Below are 21,588 nucleotides of genomic sequence, written 5' to 3' on the forward strand. Positions count from 1 at the left end.
TTTTTTACAGCCGTCGACTACCTCTTACTCCTCCCTGGATCAGCGCCATAAAGCATTTCATTTCGGCTCCTCGCAATCACCGTCCATCGCAATTATGTGGCCATATAATGCCCTCCCGCCTCCTATCGCTACAGTAAGTGACTTTGCAGGAGACGTGATATTGAGACATTAATATTTAGATGCAAGGATAGTGAAGGCGGCCAGGCTGGTCAAACACAGTGTGGAGTCTTCACAGCGGTGGTGCGATGATTAATGCAACATAACATTGCAAGTGGACAGTATGCTCGTGCACTGATAGTTATGTAAGGCCACACATACCGAATCAAACTGGATCACATCGCTTGGGGCCCTAGAGTAGCCTATCCGGCTAACACATTGGCCCTTGAGAGATGTGTCCCTTGGCTGCAAATCCAGTCGTGGCCCTTCCCAGTACCACAGTCCCACCAGTAGATGCATAATTACTCGTAGCGCCACCTAGGGTTGATAGGGGAAACTGACAACATCACGAGAGTCCAGAGTCTCTGAGTCTTATCGGAGGTGAATACTGGTTGTGCTAAATGTCCTTTAAACACGATGGAATGTATTGTGATGTGGTTCATGTCATTTGTTTTCTTGTTTTCTTAAAGCTCTAAGATGCAAAAAGAATTTCCTGATAAAGTCTATCTATCTATCTATCTATCTAGGGTGGATAGTTTCAGTGGATGGGGGGGGGGGGGGGGTTCTCCTCCTGGCTGACTGCACCAGCTCAGTAAGTTTTGTAAGTCCTCTGACACCATACCAACACCGCTCAGTGGACGCACTGCATAAGTTCTCTGCAGCCATGGCGGCTACCCCACGTTTCTGAGGACGGGCGTGTCAGTCAGCATCTTCCAGAACTGACTAAGGAGGTCGCTGCGGTGGGCTAGGATATATATTTTTTAAAAAACTGTGATCGGACCATCCAAGTAGTGAATAAAGTATTTATTTATTTACTTGTTTATCTATTTTTAAGAACTAATAACTAAGCACAAATCAACGGCCACTGACATACTGAGGCCCCGATGTGCTGAAGCGGAGCCTCTGGCCAAGCTCAAAGCCTCCAAGTTTGGCTCTGCAGAGAATAGCAGTTATTTATTGGCGGGAAGGCGAACCGAGCGTTGGGTTGGCTACGGAGGCGCTGCGCCAGGCCGAGCTCCCTGGATATTTTATAGACGATTCCCACCCCTCTCCGCCATTCGTCACGCTCATCTTTCTCTCCCTGTCACTTAGCATCCATCTTTCATTTCCTCTGGATCCTCTCTTCCGCTCTTTATTTTTCTCTCCTCCGTCTGCCTTCTCTCTCTCTCTCTCTCTCTCTCTCGCTCTCCCCTCCTCCTCCACCCTGGGCCCAGCTTCGTCCCGTTCCCACCCTCTCCACATCCATCATCTCTCTCCCCCTCTCGCCCCCTCCCCCCCCTCCACCCCGCACCACCCACCCCCCCACCCCTGTCCCTTTCACTCACTCCCGGCTTCATATTGACATGTTGCCATTTCCCAAACCTCTCTCACTCCATCTTCTTCATCGCTTCTCAGGCGGCCCCCCTCTTTTTGGAACGCCCTTCTCTTCCAATCCCCCCTTCTGTCCCTCACAATCTTTCTTTCTTTCCTTCCCCCCTCTCTCCCTCTGCCCCCCGTCCTCTTTTTCATTGGACTGTGGAAAGGGAGAGGGGTCTGGGACCTGCTGAACTGTGATTGGTCGGCAGTCCTATGGTAGGGTGTTATCAGTATGACTGGATGTTTGTCGCAGAACCCGCAGGTGTCAAGGATTCCATGTTTTTTGGATTTTTTTTTTTTTTTTGGTATTTCTGTGTTTGCCTCTTCTTTTTTTGCCATTTCTACAATCTCCCCATTCTTAGTGCTTTCCCTGAGTTCCTTTCTGGCAGTTTTGGATGGTAACTGTCAACCTTAACGCAGCCTTAGCGCAGTCAGTTGTTGCAATCAGATGTTTGAGAGCCCCTGTCAGCAATGTTGATGCCAAGCACTCTTTCTCCCGTTATGGTAATGTTGTCAGGGACAACAGGCCTTCCATCAAAGACTGCAACCTTGCAGCGTAAGCTACGACACGTTGTACCAAAACAAGCTTTAAAGAAATAAAAACAGATAAATGGTAAGCTTGTTTTATTATTTTAGTAATGCAATTTGAGTATGCTGCTTATAACATTCATAACATTCTATTGAAGGAAAAAAACATGCACTTTCATTTTGTTATGGACCAAAATGGACCCAAAAAAAGCCTATCAATGCATTTTCTACTGTTAGTTCCAAGTGACAACTGCCCACTGATTTTTTTTCAAGCACTTGTTACTGTTGCTATAGTTTTTGTGTGTGTTGTTTCAATCATTTCCCACTGCTGCACACGAGGACTATTGGTTTATTTAACAAATTAAATTAAATAAACCATTTTTTTGTTTAATTTTTCCGTGATTTTCAACAACTTTGACCGTGACTGCTCTGTGACGTCAGCCAATATTTTCCATGACAAACACCCAGCCTAGTCCATCAGACATACTGTGCAGTAATGAAGGTTGCTGAATACCTAAGGCTAAGATGAAACCCACAGATTTGCTGTGACAAGATGGCACTGGCCTGGATGAATGAGGAACACAGCAACAGACAGCTCGTCCAGCACAGAGCTCCAACCCCAACCCTAACACTGACACTGACCCGAACCCGGACCATAACAGTAACCCCAAAACCCAACTCTAACTCTGACCCTAGCCTGACCCATGACTAATGTGGAACACACCAACACTGCCCATCAGCCCATCCCACAGAGCTCCAACCCTAACCCTAACACTGACACTGACCCGAACCCGGACCATAACAGTAACCCCAAAACCCAACTCTAACTCTGACCCTAACCTGACCCATGACTAATGTGGAAGACACCAACACTGCCCATCAGCCCATCCCACAGAGCTCCAACCCTAACCCTAACACTGACACTGACCCAAACTCGAACCCTAACAGTAACCGCAAAACCTGAGGCTGACCCTAACCTGACCCTAACCGGACCCATGACTAATTTGGGGCAGCCTATTCCAAAGAGCTCTAACTCTAATCCTAACACTGACCTCAAACAGAATCTAAAACCTGAAACCAACTTTGACCCTAGCCCTAAGCCTGATCCTAACCTACTCTAATCCAAATTTCCATGATATTCTTTAGCAAGACATTGTGTGTGTTTGTGTGTGTGTGGTAAAAAATCCTTATACACGCCACAACAACTTTTCTAAGTATTGTAAGAGCAAGTTCCTGGTTTAAAGTAGAAGTCATTCTTTATGCCAGAAAAGGATTTAGATTTGAATGGTTGTTCTACTTTTCCCTCCCTGCAGCAAGTTTTAGAGAGCCTGAATGCAATGTAGAGGCTTGTGGTATGTGCATATGGTTGTCATGGACAAATTAGCCGATTTAAAACTGCAACAACAGCAGCAATATTTCGTCTAATTCTACACAAGACAGACAGTGATCCATTATTTTCTGTTCCCCTCCGCGGCATTTTCCCAGAATGCAACTCGTTTCTGCGTTGTTGTGGGCAGAACAGAACAAAACGGATTATATAGTTTCGGCAAGCTGAACAGGAAATGTTTTCTTTTTTCATTTTAACCTGAATAATTCTGATGTCGCCAAAAAAGTATAGACAGCCACTGCATTCACACTACAAAAAACTGGCAAAATTTTCCTTCGTGTCTATTGGGATACGACAAATAAGGCACACAGAAGGTCACAACATGAGGATCTGCTCCCTGTAAGTTCACTACCATTGCATTACAGGCATTTAGCAGATGATCTTATCCAGAGCGACTTACAGAACTTTTACACAGCATTTACGTTGCACCCAAGTACCTTGCTCAAGGGTACAACGGCAGTGTCCTCCCCAGGAATCGAACCACTAGGTTATGGGACCAGTTCCTAAGCCATTATTACTACCAACAGTAACTGCAACCAGCTGGTCTCTCTCCTTTGTAGAGATGCACAGGCTGAGGTAAAAAAAAAACTTTGAGTTATGAACTCCTGCTTATCGGAGTCTTCCCTCGCCCTTACAGGTCGCACAGACGCAGCAGAGAGCACTTCCCATAATATTTTTCTCTCATCTTTCTCTTCCATCGCTCTCCTCTCCTCTCCTCTCCGAGCTGGCTCGAGGCCAGCCCTCTGGGTTGCCAGGAAGTAGCGTATTCCACACAAACGCAATCACTCCACACGAACCTGCCCCCCCCCCCCCCACCCCCGCCTCCCCCCTCTGCCACCCCCCCCCCCCCAGTCACACATGCTCCTGCGGAACGTGCCAGACCTGCTGACATTACAGTGACGGAACTCTACAGCAGGCAGGGCGTCCTTCCCATGTTACACAAAGAGAATAACAGATGCACCCCTGCAGATAGCACACATGCACATGCACACACGCGTGTACGCACGCACACACACACTCACACACAGGCACACACACGCGCACACACACACAGGCACACACATGCGCACGCACACACACACACATACACACACACGCATACTCACACACACACACACACTAACACACACAGGCACACACACACACACTCACACACAGGCACACACACACACACTCACACACAGGCACACACACGCGCACACACACACACACACATACACACACACACACGCATACTCACACACACACACACACACACCCTCACACACACACACACACACACACACACACACACACACCCTCACACACACACACACACACACACACACACACACACACACACACACACACACACACCCTCACACACACACACACACACACACACACACACACCCACACACACACCCTCACACACACACGAGCGCCCTTCCTCCTTCTATAAAAAGGGCCATTTATTTCCACCAGGGTTATTTTGCTGCTGTTGTCATGGCGCCCCAGTGTCACTGCGGCAGGTTTTAATAAAAGAAGCGTCTGTGGAAGGGGCCATGCGGGAGGGCGGCTTTCATTTCGGTGCGGGGAGCGGGGGGGGCACGGGGAGTAGGGGGGGCACGGGGAGCGGGGGGGGGCACGGGGAGCGGGGGGGGCACGGGGAGTAGGGGGGGCACGGGGAGCGGGGGGGGCACGGGGGGGTTTGGTGGCCGGCCAGCGGGACGGCTCGACTTTGAGTGCCACCGCGAGCCCGGGGGAGGACGGGGGGCCGCGCTGTTTGATGGTTTCAATATCGGCGGAACGCAGCGTGGTGTGGGGCGGCGCTCGGGAGCCCCCGAGCAGAGCGGTTGCCGGGGAGCAGTTGCCGGGGAGCGGTCGCCGGGGAGCGGTTGCCGGGGAGCGGTCGCCGGGTACATCCCATCCCATTCCGTTCCGCTCAGCCCCGCCGCCACTTCCTCCTCACCGTCTCTGAGAGCCGCACGGAGCCCCACGCTCGTACCGCAGTCCCCCACGCCACGCGCCGCGCCGCGATGAGGGAAGGGCAGGCCCACACTCCATCCCTCTCTCTCTCTGTCTCTCCCTGTCTCTATCACTCTCTCTCCTGCTATCCCTCTCTCTCTCTCTGTCCCTCTCTCACTCCCTTCTCTCTCTCTCATCCTCTCTCTTACTCTCTCACTCTCTCAATCTCTCTCTCGCTCTCTCAATCTTTCTCCTGCTTTCTCAATCTCTCTCCTTCTTTCTCTCCCCGTCTCTCTCTCATTATCTCTCTCTCCCTCTCTCTCTCACTCTATCTCTCCTTCCCTGTCACTCTCTCCCTCTCTCTTTCTCCATCTCTCGCACTCTCTCTCTCTCACACTATCCCTCTTTCACTCTAACTTGTCTCTTTCTCTGCCTCTCTCTCTCTCCCCCCGTCTCCAGCAGTGCTGTAAACACACGCACGCTGTTTTCTTTTTTTAAAACAGTGTTTTCTCGTTCCTTCCCACCTCCACTTTCCCTTTCCTCCCTAATTTGGAATAACCGGTCACACCTCCAGCGATGTCTGTGAGCCAGCGAGCTAGGTTCTTTTTTTATTTTACTCCCTACAGTGAAGAATGACAGAACAGAGTTAGCGCGGCATGGAGTAGGGCCCTCTCTCTCTCTCTCGCTCTCTCTCTCTCTCTCTTTCCATCACGAACAGCCCTGTAAACACACGCTCACACCGTTTTTTAACAATGTCTTTTTTTTTTTCTCCTTTCTGTCTTTTGCCCTTTTTCCCTTCCGCTCCCCAATTTGGAATAACCGGGTTGTACCTCCAGCGACGTCTGTGAGCCAGTGAGTTTTTTTAAAACTCCCTACAGTCTATTAAGGATGACAGAAGAGAGCGAGCGCTGGATGGGGTAGGCTCGCTCGTCCCACTGATGGAACTCTGCTGCCGTTAACCCTTCGCGTACCTGCCACTCCCGATGAGCGCCTTGACCGAGCTAGCTGGGAGCCCGTAGCATTGGGGATTTTTAAAAACCAAATCTGTGATTGGTACCCCGCGGACACTTCCACCCCGCTGTGCTGAAGACGTCCCCAGACATTCCTGTCAATTCTTATCTCGTTTCTAAAGAGATACTATACCACAGAGGAGCTTTAAAGGACATCCTTTCTGGATTTTTTTAAAATTTATTTTATTTTTTAACAAAAAGGGATTTAGTGGTTCACCTTATCAAATACCGTTTAACATGCGGGTCGAACCGGAGCTCGATATGAAGTCTGACGAGCGGACTATTTCCCAGGGAGGAAGTCAGTTAGTGTTTGAAAATGAGCCTGAGGGAGAGTTAGTCGGAAGGTATCAAGCACACAATTCGACGGTTCCGACAAAAAGGTAGTTTCATAAACTGCCTTTTTCTTTCCTGTCCAGACAAACAGTTTTCCTGGGAATAACTTTTCTCGCCGGCAACCCTGGGTACATGATAACAGAGCCCACACATCAAGCCGGGACAGACACAGTCCACACCGGAGCTAATGGACGCCTTCTTTAGCCTCAGTGTGACAAGGGAAGTGACGTGCCTGCTATTAAACCGGACAGTTAAAGTACCGGAATGTAAAAAAAAAGGAAACTGTCCCACAGTCAGGGCTGTCGGGCACAATTCCCCATCCAACCATTACCCATCCAACACCCCCCCCCCCCCCCGATCCCACCCCCCCTCTCCTCCAGGGCCCGGGACAAGGCACCCAGTTTTAACCCCCCCAGACAGCAGCCCTGTGTCCCGCCCAGCGTCCCACACTGTCCCATTAGACCACGTAGAGGTGGACATGCAGCAGGCCTTCTGTTTCCACAGCAACGTGTGGCTAAGGTAAGACATGCCATTGGTAAATCACACACATGCGCGTGTTCCTCTTGCACTGGACCAAACGGACCGCTTCGTCTAAAATGGACTCTGACTGGGAAAGCGGTGGTGTGTGTAAATTCCAGCATGGGACCCGGGAGGGGGGGGGGGGGGGCAGGGGGCGGTTGGGGAAACATTTTCACAGCTTTGACAGCCCCGGCCTGAATCGGTTGTACTGCTGCTCTGGCGGTCGGCACGAGCGCCTCCGTATCGATTTTAGCCCCAGCTGCACTTCCTGTCTCGAAATAAAACGTATGTCACTGTCTGCACAAATCAATCCCTCGGTGCTCGGCTACTCTCCCCTGGCTGACCACACTTGGCAAGAGGGCTGAGGGAGTCTGCTACTGCCATTGTGGAGTTGAGAGAAAAGGCCATGACGTTAACTGGTGTGTGTGTACGTGTGTGTGTGTGTGTGTGTGTGTGTGCGTGTGTGTGTACGTGTGTGTGTGTGTGCGTGTGTACGTGTGTGTGTGAGTGTGTGCGTGTGTGTGTGTGTGTGTGTGTGTGCGAGTGTGTGAGTGTACGTGTGTGTGTGTTTATGTGTGTGTGTGTGTACGTGTGTACGTGTGTGTGTACGTGTGTGTACGTGTGTGTGTGAGTGTGTGCGTGTGTATGTGTGTACGTGTGTGTGTGTGTGTGTGAGTGTGTGTGTGTGAGTGTGTGAGTGTGTGCGTGTGAGTGTGTGCGTGTGTGTGAGTGTGTGAGTGTACGTGTGTGCGTGTGTGTGTGTGTGTGTATTTGCATGCTGTTGTGTTTGTGTTCAGCTCTTCATGGAAGTATAATGCACATGAATGAACATGTGCATGCATGACTGCGCATACGCTTACTTGTATTTCTGCATGCCTGTATGTGCAAGAGTGCTTTAGTGTGTGCATTGTGTGTACATGTGTGTGATCCCCTTTATCCAGACATGCGATGTGTGTTTATCTGTGAATTAGCATCTGTAAACGCACGTGTTTTGCCTGAGTGAATTAACACGTGTGAGCGTGTCTCCGTGTTTGTGAATTCGTGAGCCGATCAGCGTCTACTAAGCCAGCCCGTCCCGCTGTGTCGTGTGGAGAGAGAGGATTTCCGTTCGCCGCAGAGAGGCACCTGTCCCTGCGGAACCCGTCCAGGAAACAGGGGCCGGGGGTGCCCCGGCCGCCCGAGCGTGACCCCGATACTTACCCTCCGCTAATCACTTTCCCCCCCCGAGCCCGAGGCGGGCGCCGCCGTCCTCCCGCGCTCCACATGACAAACCGCCCTCGGCCGTGCAATCCCACCCCCTCAACGCCGACCCCCCGACCCTTGACCTTTCCTCAAAGAGCGGCGCGGGACCGCCGTCAATCAGCGCCTGACCCCGCTGTGGAGACGCGGCTGCCTGACCGCCGACAAGCCCCCCCCCCCCCTCCCGAAACCCCCCCTCCCCCGGGCCATAACCGCAGCGTTTGTCTGACGCTCCAGAGGAACAGGCTCAGTTCTGTTAGCGGAACAAGGGGACATAAATGGAATTTAGCAAAAAAGTAAATTCCATACAGACATTAGGAAGAATTTTTTCTACGCAGAGAGTCAGTCAATGTGTGGAACAGCCTGCCAGGTCACATCACGTAGTAGAGGCAGAAACTCTTTCAAGACCAGGCTTGATACGGTGTTAGATACTGTCTAGTCTGTAGGTAATCAGAGCACTAGGTACAGTTTAATCAGGCAAATGGTGAGCATTGTTGGGCTGAATGGTCTATTCTCGTCATTATGTTATGTTATGTTAATTTTACATATTCCTACTGTCGATCTGCCTTCAGATGCTGATTGCTTCTTCACTTTTATGGAATGTGCAATTTACAACTCCTGTAGCTTAGCTGGTTAACTTTAATCAGTTAACTTTACAATGGATTTAACAGTGATTAATGTTATGTCATGTCATGTCATGTCTTATGTCATGTCTTATGTCATGTTATGTTATGTCATGTCATGCTATGAACAGTCGGCTCGGCCACAGCCTCCTTCGCCGGCAGCGTTCCCCGGCACGTCCACGGACCGGCGCTCAGGACCCCCGCGGCCCCCAAACTCCAAATCACCCCCGCATCGCGTCACGAGCCCCCCGTGCGTTACTCCCCAAACGTAGGAGCGCCCCGACTCCGCCGCGCGGACCCGCAGCTCGTCCCAACGCAACCTCTCTCTCTCTCTCTCGCTAGATTACGTTCGGCATCGACAGCCCTCAGAGCCGGGGGCTGAGACACACCGTCACCGCGGGACGTGCCGGTTCACCTTCTGGGGGCGATAACGATTCGGTCCGGAGAATCGCCCGCCCGTTCCTTTTTTTTTCTTCGCGCTACGAGGGCACGAGAAATGTGTTCGGCGTTCGGCGCTCCCTCTCCGCCGCCGCGCCGTTATCGACCTCCTTCACGGGCAAAGGGGCGCGCGGAGGAGGGCTCTTCTGCCAGGGACGCTTCTGAGGGGCCGAGTGCACATTTGCACATGAATGAGGGTCGGCTAATTACACCCCAGCAGCCCCACAGTATTAACAAAAAAAGAAAAAGCAGGGGGATGAAGAAGATCAGCCATATTAAACATTGACAAAACGAAATGGACACGTTCCTCTCCTCTGCCATAGTTTTATGAGCACGGCCGTTCGCTCTGTTTCAGGATGGGAAGATGAGGCATGGAGCTGTGTGCTATACTCACACACACACACACACACTCACACACACACACACACACACACACACACACACGTACACACACACACACACACACACACACACACAGAGCTGCACTATCATACACACAGCTCTGAATGGAGAACTGACCTTCTGTCTTCCAGTTGTATTGCACAGATATAAAACACTGTATTAAGAATAAAAGGGGGTGAGAGTGTTCCCCACTGTAAGGGGCGGTAGGGGCAGTGCTAGGAGGCACTGTGACCCCAGGTCACCTGGGCCATCTGGGTCACACAAGAGCAGCTCAGCCAACCAGCTGGGGCCAAACTGCATGCTGGGTCGGCTCATTTAAACCAATCAGCCCAGGGAACAAGAGGCTCATCGTAACGCACATCAGGTGCTGGAGCACGTACCGCATCCAGCTACCTGAGGCAAGGGTGACTGTCATAACACAACACTCCCCACCCCCACCCCACCCCCCTCAGCTTCCCGAAACATCGCGTCCTCACCCGCGCGAGGCTCAGCGACCTCGCCCCTGTCTGTGTCCCCATTAGCCGCGCGTCCCCAAACCGGCGGGTCACGGCCGCAGGCACGGCTGAGGCGCAGCTGGGCGTGTAAGGACGCGCGGCAGGTGACCCAGACGGGAGCCAGGTTTACCGCGGCGGTCGGCGTGACTCGCGTGAGGAATCGCTTCCGTCCCTAAGACAGCTGCACTCTGTTTTCCCCACGGCGCACATGTACTGGCACGGTGGGCTACGCATGGCAAACTGTAGTCACTCACTCACTCATGGATGACCTTTGAGGGACGTTTAGTGGGACGCATGCGCAGGTGGTGCCAGCTAAAACGTGTCTGCGGAAGTGAGTTGCGCTGTGGGTCTGGACGGTTGCGTGCTTGTTTTATTTTTTATTTATTTCCGTTAACCCTTTTCGCCACACGGCACGGCAGCCCTCGTCCTGACGTGCTGAACGCACCCCAAATCTGCCACTCCACGGTCTCTGCGGGGGGCTCGGCGCTCTCCAGCCAGGCCAAAGCAATCGAGCCTGGATAGGAACCGCAGCTCCGGCTCCGGGCCTGTTGTTGACGGACTGACACGGAAGCTCGTTAGAGCCACGCCATTGGGCGCGAAGGGAACGAGGAAAAGAGCATCGTAGCGTCAGTAGGACCCGGCTCGCCATTCGGACTTTAAAATAAAGGGGGCCGTTAACGTTTCCGTTATCTTGTCGACACGCGAGAGAGAGAGAGAGAGAGAGAGAGGGAGGGAGAGAGAGAGAGAGAGAGAGAGAGAGAGAGAGAGAGAGAGAGAGAGAGAGAGAGAGAGTGAGAGAGAGAGAGAGAGAGAGAGAGAGAGAGAGAGAGGAAAAGGACGGTGGCCCGTTTGAACCCCGCCGCTCCGAGCTGTCGAGGGGGGGGGGGGGGGGAGAGCGCCGACTCCTGATGGGAAGGAGGGATTTCCAAAGCCTTTCATCTCCGAACCCTGGAATAAAAACCCCGACTCACTTCAGGGGGCGGGGGGGCGCGGGCGGGAGGGGGGGGGGTTCGCGGCGATGGAAGATCAAGCCCGGGAGAGGGGATTTTTAGAGTAATTACTCACCGTGTTTTGGGCGACGTTGTTAGCCATTCCTCATGCTTCTCGAACGTTATCAAGTACGCCGCTATTTCCTGCGGAGAGAGCAAAAAGGAGAAAGAGAACATGAGCCTTTTTTTTTTGGGACCAAAAACAACCCCCACCACCCAAAGTTTTTTCAAGTCTCGACACCTGGGGATGACCTGAACAGCACGGAACATTCCAGAACAGCGGGAAATGGCGGCTCATGACAGCCCACAGTTCTACAGAATGGACTGCATTTGTATAGCGCTTTTATCCAAAGCGCTTTACAATTGATGCCTCTCATTCACCGGTTCACACACACACTCACACACCAACAGTGAAAGGCTAATCAGCTCGTTGGGAGCAGTTAGGGGTTAGGTGTCTTGCTCAGGGACGCTTCGACACGCCCAGGGTGGGGGATCGAACCAGTAACCCTCCGACTGCCAGACAACCGCTCTTACCTCCTGAGCTATGTCATCCCTACTACAGGAGGGGTTCACAGTGAAGAAAGACAGGACTTTGCACAAGGGCAGTCCGTCTTTAAAATTCCCGGTCATAGTGGGAGACCACGAGACCTTTTATCGAATTACAGACGAACGCGTCAAGGAGCAGAAACCCAGGTTTTACATCAAGTTGCTTCTGCAACAGCATCTTGTGGGTTGTTTCTTTACTCTCATTGGTAAGTAAAACATGTTTTTTTAAATATACATTACTGCTTGCCCTTGACATCACACACCAGTCAAACTGCGTTAAAAAAAAAAACATGATTTTCTTTTCAGTTTTATTTTTCAGAACAGTTCTGTCAGAGGATGAGAGTGTTTAGGCCTTTCAAGGGCTCCCAGCAGGACTGCCAAAATGTGATTCGTGAGTTTGCCTGTACTACTTGAATCAGTTATTCCCCTTAACACTACCTGATGCATTACATCACTAAGCGCAACCAGTGTTCTTAGTGCCGTGTGTTTGAAATTCTTAAAGTGTAAAAAAACACCTTAAATACTCCCTCTGCCCACCACAGAACAAACCCAGAACTGCTGGGGCCAATTAGTACCATCAGGCCACAGTCTGGACACTTCCTGAGTTAAAGAGCGCCCGAGGACTCCGGGAACTGTGCACCTCCAAGAGAACGAAACGGAACAAAAAACTCGGGGTCACGCGCTTGACAAACTCGCGGTTCCTCCTTCCAGCTGACAACCCAACCAGCAGAAAAACAGAGGCACTCCAGATTCAGACAGACAAAAAAAAAACAAATCATTACCGGCGACTGCAAACACGTCCTCCCCTGCCCCCGAGCATGTGTCACCTACCGAAAAGAGCCCCAGCGCCACCGCTGCGCGCGACACAGAAAGACACCTGTTGGGAGGTCCCTCGAGATCCCCCAGGAGACAAGAGGGAGCCGTCCGTCAATCACGGGGAGACGTCCAATCACCTGGCGCGACAGCACCGTCAGCACGAAAACTCCTGCAGCTGTGTCTACAGGCAGCGCGTGTGGTCTCGCAGCAGCAGCAGCAGCATAGCACAGTACGTCGTAAGCAAATATGACAGTTATCCGTTAATATTTAAACAGAGCAGCGAATAACACGGAGTAAGCTGTAAAAAAAAAAAAAAGTAAATCTGCCCGCCTGAGGGAAGGGCTGGGGGTCTCCTGCTCTCCCCCCCTCTCTCCACGCGACCGGTAAAAACTCTCCGGTTGTCACAACAGAGCCCGTCTCCGCGTTAGCGTACACAGGAAGTTCGTTCGGCCGAATCCCTTCAAAAAGACGTCAACCGCGCTCCCGTCAGCAGCGCAGCTAGGCGAACTCATCACCGCTTAAAAATCTTGTTAATTCTGTCTGACAGTGATGATTCTCTCAGAGAGAAAAAAAGAGAATGTGTTTGTTTTTATTTCCCAAGGGTACACAGAACACTTTGTATTAAAATGCCTAACGATGACTAATTTTACTGAGTTTTAACAAATCCTTCATGACACCTTTGGAATATTTTTTTAAATAAAAAGTTTTAGGGGTTTTTTATTTTTTTATTTTTGAATGCAGGAAAAACCAAGTGAGCTTTCAAGTGTGATTTATTGAATACATTTTGTTGTATCAAATGTTTTTATTGTTTTTTAAGCGTTTCGAAACCGTTTTTTATTTTTAAATTGGTTTGTTTTCTGTACTATACCACAGGGCATTTAAAATATGCGGCAGTGTTACATGTAAAGGAGTTAATCTTCCACCAAAAAGCTCTAAATAAATATATGAAATCCGTGTAGTTCTTGCAGGCCATGGATGAACAAACGAGCTGCTTGCACTACCGGGTCTGACCACAAGGGGAAGGCTTGCCTGTGAGACAGTCCGGAGCGCTGCACGGTCTGTGCAAGAGCAACGGTAACTATGTGACAGCGCTGTGGCCGACACAATCTACACCTTAATCTAACAGCACATGCTGTTCAATGCAATTCACCTCTATTCAGGCAAAAGTGAGAAGGATAATATGACATCATCAACAACAAGCAGCCAATGTTTCAGTAAAATCAGAAAACACTGAATTATACAAACGCTCCACGTTAATATAATTGTAAATCAGACGGAAATAAAGAAATGCAGAGGCCAGTAACAGCTATGCATATGTACTGTAAGAGTAACAGCACATCGAAAAAAGCGCTAGCTCGACAAATCAGCGTACGCCGCGTTGGCAAATGCAGCGCACTCCGGGGGATGTCCGACAACAGACCGCGTCGCGATCGCTTAGTGGCTGGCTGGATACGAGAGGATGTTGTGTGCCCCCCTCCCCTCAGGGCCCCCCCTCCTCCTGTAAGAGGGGTGCCGGGGGGGGGGGGGGGTTATTGGCCGCGGACCCACGGGAGGAAGCTCAGAACTGGAACCCCCCCCGCCCATCCAGGTGCCAGCTGAGAGATAATGCTCCATTGATTCCCCCCGAAACCACACACACGACGTCCGGAGGAGGGATTTCCATACGGGCACCGAGATCAAATTCAGCTGGAGGGATGGAGGGAGAGAGGGAGGCTAATAGGGTTCTCATTTGACTCACAGCGTGTGTGTGAGAGCATGCTTCCCTGAGCATTGTGGGTAATGTAGTCAAAATGCCAGGGTGGCTCTACTAATCTTGAAACACCTCCTACACAAGGGATCAGCAACTCACGGTCCTCGAGGGCCGAGAACTGCTGGTTTTCCACCCTCCCAGGGGTGAAGACAGTCCGGCCAATCAGTAACACTAATTACCCGGGAGAACAGAAAACCAGGGCTGGATTTGGATTCGAGGGCCAGAGTTGATGATCCCGGTGACCTACACCATAACAACATTACATACGTAGAGAAGCGGAGAACATCGATAAAACTCTCAGGAATACAAAAATGTGGTATGAAATTGTATATTGATTGAAAATATTTCAGCATCAAAGGTCTAATCCTGTGATAAATGAATAATATGAAAAATATTAATAATTAAAATGCCATGACCTACTAAACAGAAAAAAAACCTTTAGCAAACAAACTGCAAAATAAACACCATGATCAATGTGACTCAAACAACCTAACAACTCATAAAAAAAATTACAGCTTCTGTGGCTTTCTCTACAGAGAGAGAATAAGAGAGATAAGAGATTTATTATTACAAGTTATATTATCATTACTGTTATTATTACTATCCATCCATCAATCCATTATCTATACCCGCTTATCCTGAGCAGGGTTGCAGGGGGTGCTGGAGCCTATCCCAGCGTGCATTGGGGCAAGAGGCAGGAATACACCCTGGACCGGCCGTCAATCTATCGCAGGGCACACACACCATTCACTCACATACTCATACCTGTATGGGCAATTTAGAGTCTCCAACTAGCCTACTTGCATGTCTTTTGACTGTAGGAGGAAACCGGAGTACCCGGAGGAAACCCACGCGGACACGAGGAGAACATGCAAACTGCACACGGAAAAAAGCCCCCAAGCCGAGATTCGAACCCACGACCTTCTTGCTGTGAGGCGACAGTGCTACCCACTGCACCACCGTGTCGCCCTATCATTATCATTATTATTATTATTTGGTTTCTGTTGCTGCCACAGTTGTCTTTCGGCGACACTGCTGTATGTTTGTCACGCCAATAAAGCAAACTGGCGCAGAGACCGCAAACTGAGCGGCGAGCGGAGAGCGGAGACCAGCAGCCGGAGAGGCAAACAAGGGGAAAGTTCTCAAATCCTCCAGCCAACTGAAGGTCAATGAAATATTTATGCTGCTAAAATGAGACACAGTGTGGCGAGCCCGAAGATCTACCAGAGGATTTGTCTTCCCTTTTTCCTTTCTTTTTTTTGCAGAGGCCAGGAAAAAGGAGACCCAAAAGATGTGGGGGGGGGGGGGGGGGGGGGGGGGGGGGGGGGGGAAATGTAATTACCGCCCGACCGGCAGAGCTTCCGCGACTTGGCACATCTGACGGGGGAACGGCTAGGCTATCGAAAACGACAATTGGGGTGGCCCCTCCTGCCCCCTCCCCCGAGTTTCGAACCCGTCCCGCGCTTCTATCTTAATCATATTAACTCAGCATCTGGACCTCGCTGGAGAGATATTAAACAAGGGGCCCTGGATTGGCTCATAAAAGACAGACGTAACTCCCCCCCACCCCACCCCCCACCCCACCCCACCCTCGCCCCCACGACGCACCCCGCCCAAAAACAGATGTCGAGCACCGTAACAAAGCCCCGATCAGCCATAAAGGTACAATAACCTTGTGAAGGGAAAACAAATAAAAATAGGCGCGTGGCTGCGAGCGGGACGGCTGCGGGAGTCCGGGTCCGCGCGGCGGCCCAATCAGGAGCTGTGACTCAGTGTTCCGGTTGGCGGATGGAAACGGACCGCTGTGATTGGACACGCCGGGCCCCCTGCTCTGTGACACGCGGGCGACCCTGTCAGCGCCGTCCCCCCCCATCTCTGACTCTGTCATCCCGTCACGACATCGCGTGCTCACCAGACGCCCTCGTCGGGTACGGGGGGGGCAAGGGGGGGGGGCAAGGGGGGGGGGGGACTTACACGGCGAACATATTTACACATCAGCTATTTATGAAGCTGGATGTTTGCGGAAGTACGGCGTGTTAGGACAATCTGCTGAAGGGCAAAACTGCATTATTCTCCCCCCCCAACACACACGCACACACACACACACACACGCATGCACACACACACACACACATGCACACACACACACACACACGCATGCACACACACACACGCATGCCCTGCCCATTTTAAACCCACAACCTTCTATTTACCAGGCTGATGCCCTCACATCTACAGCAAGCTCTCTCGCCTGGTGTTTTCCTGTCTATGTGCTGGAGGGCAGGGGCTGCTTTGGGGGGTGGGGTGGGGGGGGGGGGCAACATTGTCCCAGGCCCTGGAGGAAGGGGGGGGGGGGCAATGGTCTGTGAACTTGTGGTAAATATTATTGCCCCGGGGGCCAGGAATAATGTAATAATATACTTTCAACTCTGGCCTGGGAACATCACCCACAGCCCTGCTGGAGGGCAGCCGTACAGCTCACTCTCTCTCTCGCTCTCTGTCCCTCTCTCTCTCTCACTCTCTCTCTCCCCCCCTCTCTCTCTCATTTGCTCTGTCTCTCAGTCTCTCTCTCTCTCTCTCCCCCCTCTCTCTCATTTGCTCTGTCTCTCAGTCTCTCTCTCTCTGTCTGTCTGTCTCTCTCTCTCTCTCCCACTCTCTCTCCCCCCTCTCTCTCTCATTTGCTCTGTCTCTCAGTCTCTCTCTCTGTCTGTCTCCCCCCTCTCTCTCTCTGTTTGTCTGTCTCTCTCCCTCTCTCCCACTCTCTCTCTCCCTCCCTCTCTCTCTGTCTGGAGGCTGTGTGTGTGTGCCAGTCTACCAGGGCAGCTTCCCATCTGCATCGTATGAGAGATTCACTCTGTCCCCACTCCGCCTCTCACCACCACGAGCAGGCATGAAGACAGGAGAACAAACGATAACCTCTCCAAAATAAATGTGAAGAGACAAGAAGCGGTCCACTGGGAAAGCAAGAAAGAAAGAAAGAAAGGAAGGAAGAAAGGAAGACAGAGTGAGGCTGAGAGAGAGAGAGAGAGAAAGAGAGAGAGAAAAATATAAAGTGAAGAGAAAAACAGAGGGGCTTTGTAGAAATGTCTTCAGAAGTGGAGCCATCTCCCCGACCGCTTGTTTCTGTCTCTCTCCTCCTCTCTCTCTCCCCCTCTCCCTCTCCTCCTCCCTCTCTCCCCCTCTCACACGCTGCGGCCGCAGAGACTACATGACAAAGTCGTTTGGTATTGAAATGAAGATGAATGTGCACCGCAGAAGAGAGCGGTTACACCCCTCAACCCCCCCGCCCCACCCCCAACGACTACCGCACATCCAGCCCCTCCCTCCCCCAGCCAAGCGCTTGACTCCCGGACAGCCCTAGGTCTCAGGCCTTGTGCCTGTTTAATCTCCACCCAGCCTGCAGGGCGGCACTGTTTTCAGGGACAGCTGGAACACGTCCATTTTGAGTGTGGCTACGTGTCACGGGGTGAACGTTCAGGTGGAGGTCCTCCATTTTGAGTGTGGCTAATGAGTCATACGGTGAATTTTTTTTAACGTCGAAAATCTGAGCTACTGGGTGACACAAGAGTTAAAAAAAAAAAAAAAAAAGTGTGAAAAAAAAGAGAAAAAAGTCACACTCTCTCAAGCTTGCTACGGAAGGTTCCGGAAAGGCCACCCTGCTGCAGCTACTGTAGGCTGAGGACAGTCCTGACTCGAAAACTCCTCAAAGTGCCTTTAAATTTCACCGCCGGTGCCCCCGGTGAGACTGATGTCACCAAAGCGGCGTGGTCGCACCAGGGGACGCCGCGCCAGACGAAAAAAACGCCCCTCCGCCTCCTCCCCCTCTTTCTCTATCAAAGGAGAATCTCCCTTTTTTTTAACGTTTATGTCTCAATGCTGCTCAGCTCTGTGAAATGCAAATTGGCCTCTAGGGGCAATCAGCTCTGAAACGGCAGTGAAAGAAGCCATCAACAAACAGCCTCCTTTTCAAAGACTTCGCCCTCTGCGCCGTCTGATAAATATACCTGAAATAATTTCGCTTGCCGACAGGTTTTTTTTTTTCTTTTTTTTTTTTTTTTCTGCCGTGTTAAACCAACAAAATAGATTGTTTACATAAATTTAGCTTCCTCTTTGCCGAACTGATTAAATAAAATGAAAACACGAAGATAACGTGGGCAGTCATCCCCGTTTCTAATTCAAAGTTCCCGACACTTTTTAAAAATGTATTTATTTATTTATTTATTTATTTTTTTGATGAAGAACTTTGTGTCGGACGTCCTTGTTTGACCTCTGCCCGGGCGTTCCTCCCCCCCCCCCACCCGTGGCACATTTGATTTATGTGTTAAGGGGGCGGCCTCGAAGGGAACAGAAGTACGCCTAGCGGAGGAGAAAATCGGGTTTCCTCAAACACGATTGCGGGGCAGCTCCGTCGTCGGGGGCAACGCAGGAGTCAGCGGCCCGGCTTTCAGAGCCCGTTACGCGCCCGCCGGTCAGAACCGTCGACCTCGGGACGCTCGCGCTCAAACGCGCTTTCAACACCTGATCCAAGAGACTGGGAAATGATGCCGAAACCGCGGCGCACTCGAAGAGGAACGCGGTACACCCGCTGCGGACGATCAGCGCTCCGTTACGCCCTCACAAGGTTTCAGGATTTTTATTTTTTTATACATCTTTTTTTTTTTTTTTTTTAAACTTGGGAGGAAAAGCGAAGGAAAAGGAGATCAAAGGAGAGTCATCCACAAGGTGGACTTTTTTATAGGTAGCACATCCTGTACGTCAACCCCATTCTCTCAGCCTCCTCACTTCACCTGGGATGTGTGGAAGTGCAGCGGACGGCCTTCATTCCCTCTCACACGTTCAATCTCGAGCAAACCCAAGAAGGCACGGGGGGGTTGGGGAGGGGGGGGGAGGTGACTGAGTTGTGGGAACAGCTCCTGGGACGGGACAGGGCGGGGCGGGACAGGGTGGGACGGGACAGTCAGACGTCATGGCGCTATGACCTTGCCTTCGCACTTGAGCGCGCGGTTAATGGGGGGAAAAGAGTTTCCGCTGTCCGATTCCAAACCGGGATAATCGGATATTTCCTCCAGGAGGACCCGTGAAAACCCACCCCGGACGGGGGAGGGGGGCGGGGGGGGGGGGCTGCAAATGGATCAGAACGGGTGCGGGGAGAGGATCAAAAAACGCCACGGGATCCCCCCAAGGAGGAACGCAAAAGCAATTAGGAGAGAGAGGGATGGAGAGAGAAAAGGAGGAGAGACATGACAGTAAACACTCCGTGTCACATGACCAGCCAAGGGATGAAAAAAAAACAAATAACTCCAACGAGCGAGAGAGAGAGATGGAGGGATGGAGGGGGGGGAGAGAGAGAGAGAGATGGAGGGATGGAGGGGGGGGAGAGAGAGAGAGAGATGGAGGGAGTTTTGTTATTACTGTTGGTCTTTGTAACTCTTGCTTTGGTAACAATGTCATGCCAATAAAGCACCTTGAAATTGAAATAGAGAGAGATTATAATTATATTACAATTATTATTGTTCATTATTATATACTAATATACATTTAATGTCTGTTATTTTTATCCTCATATTTATTGTCATTGTTATTCCTGTCAACAATTGCTATTGTTATTCTGATTGATTAGTACGCTTTGGCAATATGTATCTCAAACTATGTCATGCCAATATAGCATTTTGAATTTGAATTAGAGAGAGAGACAGAGAGAGAGAGAGAGAGAGAGGGAGAGAGGGATGGAGGCCCAGAGAGAGAGAGGAGAGGGATGGAGGGACAGAGAGAGAGAGAGAGAGAGAGAAAGGGAGACAGCAATGAAGGGGAAGAAAGACAAAGAGAGGGAGACAGGGACGGAGGGGGAGAGAGAGAGTGAGAGACAGGGATGGAGGGATGGAGGGATGGAGAGAGAGAGAGAGAGAGAGAGGGGGAGACAGGGATGGAGGGGAAGAGAGAGAAAGACACAGATGGAAGGACGCAGAGAAAGAGAGTGAGAGAGAGAGAGAGTATGTGTGTGTGTGAGTGTGTGTGTCAGCTTCTCTATATCATGTCCAGTAAGTGAAATGAGTGTGTCACATCCAAAGTGAGGTCCCCAGGTACTGCACGCCTCCTGGCTCGAGATCAAACGCGGTGGTGGGGGGGGCGGGGGGGGTGGTTTACACGTTAAGCCGCGGCCAAGAGCAGCCGTCCCAACCTTGAGCCAATCACTACTATCAACTGTTCGGGGGAGGCAGGAGGAAATCGCATCATTCATAATTGATTCAAGTCTCCCCGGCCCCCCCTGTCTGTGCAGAGGCAGCTCCTGAGTGGCCCCGTGTGTTTGCTGCACTCAGTAGATAAATAATCCCTCTAAATGGCGTTTACCGCCGCCTCTGCCGCGGCCCGGAGAACTGCGCGGGAACGCCAGCGGATTCCTCTGTTTGATTAGCGGGCCACAGGTGTCAGACCCCCCTAAATTACAGCACGGGAGGACATCAAACAGCGGAGGGGCGGGGGGGTGTGTTGGGCAGAAGGGTTGGGGTGGGGGTGGGTGGAGGAAGGGAGGGTGGGGGGGGGGGTGTGGGTGATCTGGCCCTAGATTGCATTTTTAATCCTGGCATGGGAAGACACAGAAAGGCATTCTGGGATACCAGGGTAAAAAAAAAAAAAAATGGATGGAGGATGGAGGGGGGATAGAGAGAGAGAGAGAGAGAGAAAAGGAAGAGAGAAAAAAATGAAGTGGCCATGCCAGCTCCCATTCTCCAGCTGTCCCCTGCACTTGCCAGAGCAGCGCATGGCGGCTGGGCGGGTCTCAGAGCGGGGCTAAAGAGATCTGCTCTCCGGCGCGCCGCGTGTTAAGCCCCGCCCCCGCGCGTCCTGTCGCGGCCACTTAGTACCCACAAGCCCCTCTGTTTCCTCGCCCTGTCGGCGCCGGCCGCCAACCTGCCGACTCGACAAAAAACGGAGTGGGCCCCGCGTCAGCTGGGGGCCTAATGGGAGGAGAACCGCGTCAGCGCCGCTGCCCCGCCATCGGGCCGAGCTACTGAGCGGCGGGCGGTGTTAGGGAGTGTGTGGGTGGTGTTAGGGAGTGT

The 21,588-nt window shown here is 51.5% G+C and overlaps 1 protein-coding gene across 1 annotated transcript in view; it reads right to left on the reverse strand.

The window, feature by feature from the left end:
- Nucleotides 1–21,588, reverse strand: part of LOC118211421 (calmodulin-binding transcription activator 1-like) — a 154,496-nt gene that overhangs the window by 65,834 nt on the left and 67,074 nt on the right. The window contains exon 4 of the mRNA XM_035388615.1: nt 11,498–11,565. Within this exon, the coding sequence (XP_035244506.1) occupies nt 11,498–11,565 (68 nt within the window). The remainder of the gene's footprint in view (nt 1–11,497; nt 11,566–21,588) is intronic.

The sequence above is a fragment of the Anguilla anguilla genome, chromosome 13, assembly GCF_013347855.1.
Source record: "Anguilla anguilla isolate fAngAng1 chromosome 13, fAngAng1.pri, whole genome shotgun sequence".
In the NCBI taxonomy this organism is placed as follows: Eukaryota; Metazoa; Chordata; class Actinopteri; order Anguilliformes; family Anguillidae; genus Anguilla; species Anguilla anguilla.